General features: G+C 41.9%; 1 protein-coding gene across 4 annotated transcripts in view; it reads left to right on the forward strand.

The window, feature by feature from the left end:
• Positions 1-10,000, forward strand: part of LOC139756405 (tubulin alpha-3 chain-like) — a 468,837-nt gene that overhangs the window by 72,401 nt on the left and 386,436 nt on the right. For all 4 annotated transcript variants that reach the window (XR_011714332.1, XM_071675831.1, XM_071675832.1 and 1 more), the window contains exon 2: positions 9,951-10,000. This exon is cut by the window's right edge and continues 185 nt beyond it. Coding sequence is in view for 3 of the 4 variants with exons in the window: in XM_071675831.1 (XP_071531932.1) it covers positions 9,951-10,000 (50 nt within the window). In the remaining variant the exon portion in view is untranslated. The remainder of the gene's footprint in view (positions 1-9,950) is intronic.

The raw sequence follows: 10,000 nt of genomic DNA on the forward strand, positions 1-10,000 counted from the left end.
CTGCTTATAAATAAGACTAGGTCATATTTGTAAGGAAAGATATGATGGGCCAGAAAGTTTTAAAGCTACGAGGCGTGAGGAAAGAAACATATATCAAAACAGCCCATTCTTGTTTTGCCGAAGGCCACGCAATAGTGATGTGATACAGTAGTTTGACGAGTATCACTTGGACTAATTAATGACGGGGGCACACAAGCAGCTAACTCGCGGGAGCAAAACCCAACGTATTACCTGTAGAAGAGGAAATACGAGCCAACATTGCACAGAGGACACAGGCATGATGTGGGTCAAGTCGAATTCTTTAGACTCAACTCGTTCAAAGATGGATGGAGAGCTAGAACTTCCCCAGATTGGTCGAGAGTGGTGCTTCATACATGGTCGCGATCAATCTTTGTATTCAAGGTGACAAGCATTAGGTGTCAGGAGAGAAGAGGGTTGCGGATATTATAACAATGGGGTATAGTGTCTTAGAGGACATTTTTTAGAACAGTCGTGTAAGGTGAAGTGTATGATATCATGGGTGTGTAAAAGGAGGGGTGCGAGTCGTGTTTGGGGGGTAGAAGGAATATTGGGGTTGTGTTTGTCCGGGTGTAAAGGTTGAGTGTGGTAATGTGGAGCTGGGGTGGGAGTGTTAGTGGGTGAGTGTTTGTTGATGGGGGTGTGAGTGTGGTCTGATTGTGAGTATTTGTAATATTTCTATATAGTATTAATATTATTTATTCATTTTCATTGAGTGTAAATATATAATTTTTTGTTATTTATAATATTTTTTCTTTTTTTTATAAATCTAACTACCTATATTCTATAATTATTATTATATATTATTATATATAATATGGTAATATTTAAATATATTATATACTTATATGCTATTTCTAATTTTTTATACTTAATTACTATATATATATTTTTTTTCTTTAAATATATATGTACAATGACATCAAGTTAAATAGTGGAAATTGTAACTCCATCTATAAGAGACAGTTATATGGTGTTGTGAGGGTTTTTTTTTTTTTTTTCTTTACGTTTTTTTTTTTTTTTTTTTTTTTTTGGCTGTTTTTTTTTTTTTATATTTTGTTTTTTTTTTTATTTTTTTTTTTATAATTTTTTTTTTTTTTTTTGTTTTTTTTTTTTATTTTTTTTTATTTTTTTTTTTTGCTTTTTTTATATATTTTTTTCTTATATTTTTTTTTTTTTTTATTTTTTTTTTTTGAGTTTTTTTTTTTATTTTCTATTTTTTTTATTTTTTTATTTATATATATATATTATAATTATATCTTTATTATATATATATATATATATATATATATATTATATATATTATATATATATATATTATATTTATTTTGCTTTGTCGCTGTCTCCCGCGTTTGCGACGGTAGCGCAAGGAAACAGATGGAAAAGAAAGGCCCACCCACCCCCATACACAATGTATGTCTATACATACAAGTCCACACACGCAAATTATACATACCTATACATCTCATGTTACACATAAATATACACACGAGAAGACACATTACATATATACCCATGCACCAATTCACACAGTCTGACGTTATTCATTCCATCGCCACCTCGCCACACATGGAATACCATCCCCCTCCCCTCACCCCCTCATGTGTTGCGAGGTAGCACTAGGTGAAGGACAACAAAGGCCCCATTCGGTTACACTCAGTTTCTCTAGTTCATGCAATTAATGCCCGAAACCACAGCTCCCTTTCCACATCAAGGCCCCACACTAACTTTCATAAGGTTTACCCCAGGACGCTTCACATTTGCCCTCGATTCAATTCCGCTGACAGCACGTCAACCCCGGTATACCATATCGATCCAATTTCACTCTATTACCTTGCCCTCCTTTTCACCCTCATGCTATGTTCCAGGCCCCGATCACAAGCAAAACCTTTTTTCACTACTATCTACCACCATCCAATTTGGTCTCCCACTTTCTCCTCGTTCCCATCACACCTCCGGACACTTAAGTTCCTCTTGGTCAATCTCTTTCCTAACTCATTCTCTCCATGGCCCAAACCATTTCAAAAACACCCTCTTCTGCTCTCTCAACCTACGCTCTATTCTATTTCCCACATCTCTTTTACCCCTTACGTTACTTATCGAACAAACCACCTCCACACCACACATTAGTCATCAAAACATCTCAAGTTTTCCAGCACATCCAACCTCCTGCGCACAACTCTATCCTTAGCCCACCCTCGCCCTCGAAACCATACAACAATTGTTCGAACACTATTCTTCAAAATACCATTTTTGACTTTCCGAGATAATGTTCTCCGACTTTTCCACAAAAATTCTTCCAATGCTCCCAGGGTTTTCGCCACTCCCGCACCATCATGATCACTTCCGCTTCCCATGGTTCCATCCGCTGCCAGATCCTATCGGCCAGATACCTCTAAAAACACACAAATCTAATCTAATCTATATATATTAATTTATATATATATATAATATATCTATTATAATATATTTTATATAAAATTATAAATATATATATATACATATCCAGAATTCCTACCATCTTTGAACTCCTAACCCCTTTCTAAATGGGAATACGAAAGAAGGAAGGCACGCGGGGGAGTGCTCATTCCTCTCGAAGGCCTCAGAGTAGTGGGGTGGCCTCAATGTGTGTGGATTGTAACCAAGATGTGAAAAGAGGAGAGATAGGTAGTAGGTAGTATGTTTGAGGAAAGAACCTGGATGTTTTTGGATCTGAGTGTGAAAACGAAGCTCAAGGGTATAAAAGGGGAGGAAGGAAAGGAAGCAGAAGGTGGCTTTGGGAATGTCTGGGGATTAAAGTCAAGGGGTTGTTAGGGGGTTTAGTGAGCGGACAAGGAGCAGGGAAGGAGTAGCAGCAAATACTCCTGAAACAGTGACGGTTGTTGTGGTTGGGGGAAGTCATGAGATTAGAGTGTAAGAAAGTAAATTCACGTTTAATATGGGTTAAAACTGAAAGTCTGATGGGAGTGAGGTGGGGTGGATTGATTATTGGTTGCATATGAACCTGGGCATGAGAAGGGATAGTTCAAGAGAGGCAAGTGTTTTGGGAGCAGGTGACCATCAATGGTGTGTAGTGGGTTTGATGCACGGGGTGACCGGGGTTATTATAGTGATGTGTGATTTGAATGGCAAAAGGTGAGGGTAATGTGTCCAGTATGAGGGAATATATAATTGGTTTTACATGGGGTGTTCAGGTTGTAAATGGAAAATGGAGAAAGGAAGCGCTTGTTAGATTTATGTGCTGAAAAAGGATTGATGATTGGGAATACCCGGTTTTAAAAAAAAAAAAAAAAAAAAAATAATAATATTTTAAAACGCGAGATATACATAAGTTTATATTATGTTAAGAGGAGAGATGGCCACGAGAGCGTTATTTTATTGGATTGTGTTAAGTTAATGGGACAGGCGTGCGAAGAGAGCATTTTGGATGTTAATGTGCTGAGAGGTGCAACTGGAGGGATGTCTGTATATTATCTTGTTGAGGCTAGGTGAAGATTTGTACTGGGTTTTCGCAAACGAAGAGTGAATGTTGGGGGTTTTGAAGGAGGTGTGGTGAGAGTAAGTGAGCTGGAGAAGGAGACCTGTGTGAGGACATAAACAGGAGTAGTACCGGGAAGAGACTGAGTACGAATGGAAAAAGTTGTTAGTTCTGAAGAACAATGGAAGTAAGGGGAATTGTGGGGGGAGAGAGTTTTGTGGGGGAGGGCAGTGGGGGAGGAATGGGATGTATTTAGGGAATCAGAGATGGATTGCGCAAAAGAATGCTTGTGGCATGAGGAAAGAGTGGGGACGGTTGGGTTGATTAGAAAGGCCGTACGTGAGTGGTGTTGGGATGAATGGGTGGGATTACATGAAGAAAGTAAGACGTATTAGTGAAGAGAAGAGAAAGGCAATGATTTTTGACGATTTTATTTGCAGGAGAAGAAAAATGCAATTGGAGTGGGAGATGTATAAAGAAAGAGACAGGAGGAGGTCAAGAGAAGAAACGTGCTGCAAGAGGTGAAAAAAAGGGCAAATGAGAGTTGGGCGTGATGAGAGTATCATTAAAATTTTAGGGAGAGAGAATAAAAAGAAGTTCCTGGAAGGAGGGTAAATATAAAGTGCGTAAGACAAAGACAAGGGAGCAAATGGGACTTCAGTGAAGGGCGCCAAATGGGAGGTTGATAACAAGGTAGTGTGTGATGTGAGAAGTGCAGAAGGTACGCTTGGTTTAGTTGGTGAGTATTTTGAAGGCAATGTTTGTTGAAATTGTGTTTGATGATAGTGTTAGCGATAGTTGGTCAGTTATAGGGTGTTTTGGTCGAGTGCGTGTTGCAAGTGAGAGGGGTGGGTAGGGAAAATGATTTGGTTAAACAGGAGAAGAAGGTAGTGAATGCTTTGCGTTTTGCGGAAAGTGGAAAGCCGGCCAAGGGCTAGCAGGTTTGGATGGTATTGCAGTGGAATTTATTAAAAAAGGGGGTGATGGATTGTTGATGGTTGGTAAGGTTATTTAAATGGTATGTTATGACTCATTGGTGAGGTGCCTCTGCTTTGAGGATATTGGACGGAGATGCGTGCAACAGTTTGCCATTGTTCAAAGGCAAAGGGGATAAGAAGTGAGTTGACTCCAGTGCTCAAATTACAGGAGGTATAAGATTGTTGAGTATTCCTGGTAAAGTATATGGGGAGGGTATTGATTGAGAGGGTGAAGGCATGTACAGAGCATCAGTTGGGGAAGAGCAGTGTGGATTTCAGAAAGAAATGGTAGGGATGTGTGGATAGTGTTTTGCTTTGAAGAAGAATGTATGTGAGAAAATACTTTAGAAAAAAGCAAATGGATTTGTCTGTAGCATTTATGGGATCTGGAGAAGCTATGATAGCGTTGTAGAGATGCTCTGTGGACGGTTTTGGAATATATGGTGTGGGATGAAAATTTTTAGAAAGCAGTGAAAAGTTTTTATCGAGGATTGTTCGGCATGTGTACGTGTAGGAAGAGAGGAAAGTTATTGGTTCTCTGTGAATGTTGGTTTGCGGCAGGGGTGTTTGTGATGTCTCCAATGGTTTTTAATTTTTTATAGGATATAGGGGTTGTTGTTAGGAGGTAAATGCAAGAGTTTTGGATAAGAGGGGGCAAATATGAATCTGTTGGGATGAGAGAGCTTGGGGGGAAGTGAGTCAGTTGTTGATTCGGTCGCTGATGATACAGCGCTGGTGCTATGATTCATGTGAGAAACTGCAGAAAGCTGGTGGACTGAGTTTGGTAAAGTGTGTGGAAGAAGAAAGTTAAGAGGTAAATGTGAATAAGAGCAAGGTTATTAGGTACAGTGGGTTGAGGGTCAAGTCATTGGGTGAGGTGAGTTTGAATGGAGAAAACCGGGGAAGTTAGTGATGTGTTTTAGATATCTGGGAGTGGATCTGTCAGCGGATGGAACAATGGAGAGCGGAGGGGATCATAGGGTGGGGGAGGGGGCGAAAATTCTGGGGGCCTTGAAGAATGTGTGGAAGTCGAGAACATTATTCGGAAAGCAAAAAATGGGTATGTTTGAAGGAAATAGTGGTTCCCAACAATGTTGATGGTTGGAGGCGTGGGCTATGGATAGAGTTGTGCGGCAGGTGGATGGTGTGTGCTGGAAATGAGCTGTTTTGAGGACATGTGTGGTGTGAGGTGGTTTGATCGAGTGGAGTAACGTAAGGGTTAAAAAGTAAACTGGATGAGAGAGAATAGAGATGTTGTGGGGAAATAGGAAGAGGAGCGTGGTTGAGAGAGCAGTAGAGGGTGTTTGAAGTGGTTTTGGGCACATGGAGAGGAATGAGTGAGGAAGATTGACAGAGGAGATATGTGTCGGAGGTGGAAGGAACAAGGAGGAGAGGGAGACCAAATTGGAGGTTGGAAAGATGGAGTGACAAAAGATTTTGTGTGATTGGTCTCCTGAACATGCAGGGGGGGTGAAAGGAGGGCAAGGAATAGAGTGAATTGGTAGCGAGTGGTCTACCGGCGGTTGACGTGCTGTCAGTGGATTGAATCAAGGCATGTGAAGCGTTCTGGGGTATAGCTATGGAAAGCAGTGTAGGTATGTATATTTGCGTGTTGTGGGGACGTATGTATTATACATGTGTACGGGGGGGGTTGGCCATTTCTTTCGTCTGTATCCTTGCGCTAACCTCGCAAACGCGGGAGACAGCGAACAAAGTAATAATTAATAATATATATTATCTATATATTATATATATATATATAATATATTATTATTCTATATTTTCTTTAAATATATTATATATATATATATATATTATATATCATTATATTTTTTTTTTTTCTTTTTTTTTTTTTTTTGCTTTTGTTCGCTGTTCCCGCGTTTTCGAGGTGTTTAGCGCAAGGAACAGACGAAATGAAATGGCCTCCTAACCCACCCAATTTACACATGTAAACCATTACGTCACAATATACGTTCCAACACACGCAAGATACATACCTACACAGGCTTTCCATTGGTTTTCCCAGACGCTTCACATGCCTTATTCACATCACTGACAGAACATCAACCCGGTATTCCACATCGCACCAATTCACTCTATTCCTTGCCCTCCTTTCACCCTCCTGCATGTTCAGGCCCCCGCTCACACAAAAACTTTTTTCACTCTATCTTTCCACCTCCAATTTGTGTCTCCCTTCTTCTCCTCGTTCCCTCACTCTCCGACACATATATCCGCTTGGTCAATTCTTTCCTCACTCATTATCTCCATGTGCCAAACCATTTCCAAAAAACACCCTCTTTTGCTCTCTAAACCAGTCTTTTTTAATTTCCACACTTCTCTTCCCTTCGTTACTGTACCGATCAAACCCACTCACACCAACATTGTCTCAAACATCTCATTTTCCAGCCACATCCCATCTTCCATCTCCTATGCGCACCACTCTATCCATAGCCAACGCCTCGCACCTACATACATTGTTGGTGGAAACCATATTCCTTCAATCATACCCATTTTTGCTTCTTTCGAGAATAATCCTCTCCGACTTCCACACATTCTCAAGGTCCCAGAATTTTTCGCCCCCCTCCCCCACCCTATGAATCCACTTCGCTTCCATGTTCCATTTCCCGATGACAGATCCACTCCCAGATATCTTAAAACACTTACTTCCTCTGTTTTTCTTCCATTCAAACCACCTCCTAATTGACTTGATCCTCAACCTACTGTACGTTTAATAACCATGCTCTTATTCTACATTTACTCTTAAACTATCTTTTTCAACACTTTACCAAACTCAGTCACCACCTTCTGCAGGTTTTCACATGAATCAGCCACCAGCGCTGTTATCTTGCAGCGAAACAACAACTGACTCACTTACCAAGCCCTCTCATACCCTAACAGGACTTCCTACTTGCCCCTCTTTCCAAAACTTCTTGCATTCACCCTCCAACAACCCCATCCATAAAACAAATAATTAAAACAACCTTGGATACCATCACCTCACCCCTCCCGCCAAACCTACATTCACTTGAGAACCAATCCCGTTCCTCTCCTTCCTCTTCCTACCCGTACACATGCCTTACTAGCCTCGATAAAAAATTTTTCACTGCTTTCTAACAACCCTTGCCTCACCACACCATATATTCTTAATACCTTCCACAGAGCATCTCTTCAACTCTAACATATGCCTTCTCCAGGGATCCCATAATGCTACCTACAAATCCTATTTGCCTTCTTTTTCTAAGTATTTCTCACATACATTCTTCAAAGCAAACACCTGATTCCAAACATTCCTTCTACCACTTCTGAAACAACACTGCTCTTCCCCAATCTGTGCTTCTGTACATGCCTTCCACCCCTCAATAATACCCTCCCTATAATTTACAGGATACTCAACAACTTATTACCTTGTAATTTGAGCACTCACTTCCTATCCCCTTTGCCTTTGTATGTTGGGTATATAATCTATCTTCTATATATATATATATATATATATATATATATATATTATATTATATAATATATTATAAAAAAATTAATAAATCATATTATATATATATTATATATATATATATATATATATATATTTTTTTTTTTTTTTTTTCAAACTATTCGCCATTTTCCGCGGTTAGCGAGGTACCTTTAAGAACCAGAGGGACAGGGCCATTGAAGGGAATATCCTCACCTGGCCCCCTTCTCTGTTCCTTCTTTTGGTAAACTTAAAAAAAATGACTGAGGGGAGGGTTTAAGACCCCGCTCCCTCCCCTTTTAGTGCCTTCTACGACACCGCCAGGGGAATACGTGGGAAGTATTAATACTCCCTAATCCAAGGGAAAATATATATATAAATATTATTCATATATTTAAATATCTATAGTATATATATAATTTAGGAGAGAGAGAGAGAGAGTGAGAGATGTTGAGGGAGGAGGGAAGGAAGAGTGAGAAGGGGAGGGAGTGGGGGGAAGGTGAGGAATGAGAGGGGAGACGGGGAGGGGAGATGGAGAGGGTGGAGAGGAGCGATGGGGGAGGAGAGACGGAGAGATAGATGAGAAAGGGAGGGGGGGGGAGATGAGTACATGAGAGAGAGAGAGGGAGAGTTGACGATGAGAGGAGACGGGGAGGAGGAAGGAGGAGAGAAGAAGAGAGAGGAGGAGGAGAGGGAGACGGGGAAAGGGAGAGGAGGAGGAGAGGAGAAGAGTGGAGAGGGGAAAGAGGAGGGGGGGGAGGGAGGAGGGAGAGGGGAAGAGAGTGAGGAGGGGAGAGGAGAGAGGAGAGGGGGAGGAGGGAGGAAGGAGGTGGAGAGGAGAAGGAGGAAGAGGAGAGAGAGAAGGGAGAAGGGGGAGAGAAGAATGAGGACGGTGGAAGGAGAGAGGAGGTGAGAGAGAGAGGAGTGGAGTCGAGGTGAGGGAAGAGAAGAGAGAGAGAGAGAGAGGAAGAGAGAGGGGTGTTGAGAAGAGGAGGGGATCGAGTGACAGAGGGAGGGCCATGAGAGGAGAATGGAGGAGAGGCGGAGGAGGAAGAATTAGGAGAGAGGGAAGAGAGAGAGGGAACGGGGAGTGTGGTCGACGATGGATGGAGTGAGTGAGGGAGAAGATTTTGGGGAGAGGAGAGAGAGCGGGATAGAGGAGAGAGTGGATGGTAGAGATGAGTATTGAGAGAGGAGAGAGAGGAGTGGTGATAGAGGCGACGAAGATCGAGGGATCTTTGGGGAGAGCGATGAGGGGAGAGATGAGAAGGGAGGGAGTGAGGAGAGAGAGTCGGGTTCGATAGACGATGGATGATTTGAAGAGATAGTGATGTATAGGGACGGTGGGACTGTGAAGGAGAGAGGAGAGAGAGCGAGAGAGGAGGGGGGGAGAGGGAGAGGGAGAGAGAGAGAAGGAGCTTGGGGTTGAGACGATAGGAGAGAAGCAGAGGAGAGGGAGGGGGGGGGATGGGGAGAGAGACGAGGAGGGACGGAGTGATGGAGAGTGAGGGTGGGTGGGAAGAAGAGATGCGTGGAGAGAGGAGCCAGCGAATGATAGAGAAGGGGAGGGGAGAGAGAGAGGAGGCGAGAGAGAGGAGAGGGCAGATTGAGGAGATGACGAAGAGAGATGAGAGGTGCTGAGGAAGGACGAGAGAGAGCTTGGAGGTAGATTGGAGAGAGTGGAGGTAATGGGAATGTAAGACGGTAGTACAGTGGTACTACTTACTTCGGCGCGGCATTGTCTGCAAACTTACATCCATCGGCTGACGAGTTAAGTATTACCTTATAAGAAGACCTTCAGTGTGCAACCGTAACTTTTCAAACCAAAGAACACAAGTAAGACAAAAAGATAAGATATTAAAGGAAAAAAAAAAGCATCTACCAAAATGCTATGCAGTATTTCAGTGCAGCTTTTGTGAACTGTCAAGAAGTGTGACAATTATGTTGTTGTGTTGTAGTAATTTACTGTTGAGGTGATGGTATGTTTTAAAGTTTTTCTTTCTTCCGACAGCGAGAGTGCATCAGCATACACGTGGGGCAGGCAGGCGTGCAGATGGGCAA

The sequence above is a fragment of the Panulirus ornatus genome, chromosome 21 (assembly GCF_036320965.1).
Source record: "Panulirus ornatus isolate Po-2019 chromosome 21, ASM3632096v1, whole genome shotgun sequence".
Classification (NCBI taxonomy): domain Eukaryota; kingdom Metazoa; phylum Arthropoda; class Malacostraca; order Decapoda; family Palinuridae; genus Panulirus; species Panulirus ornatus.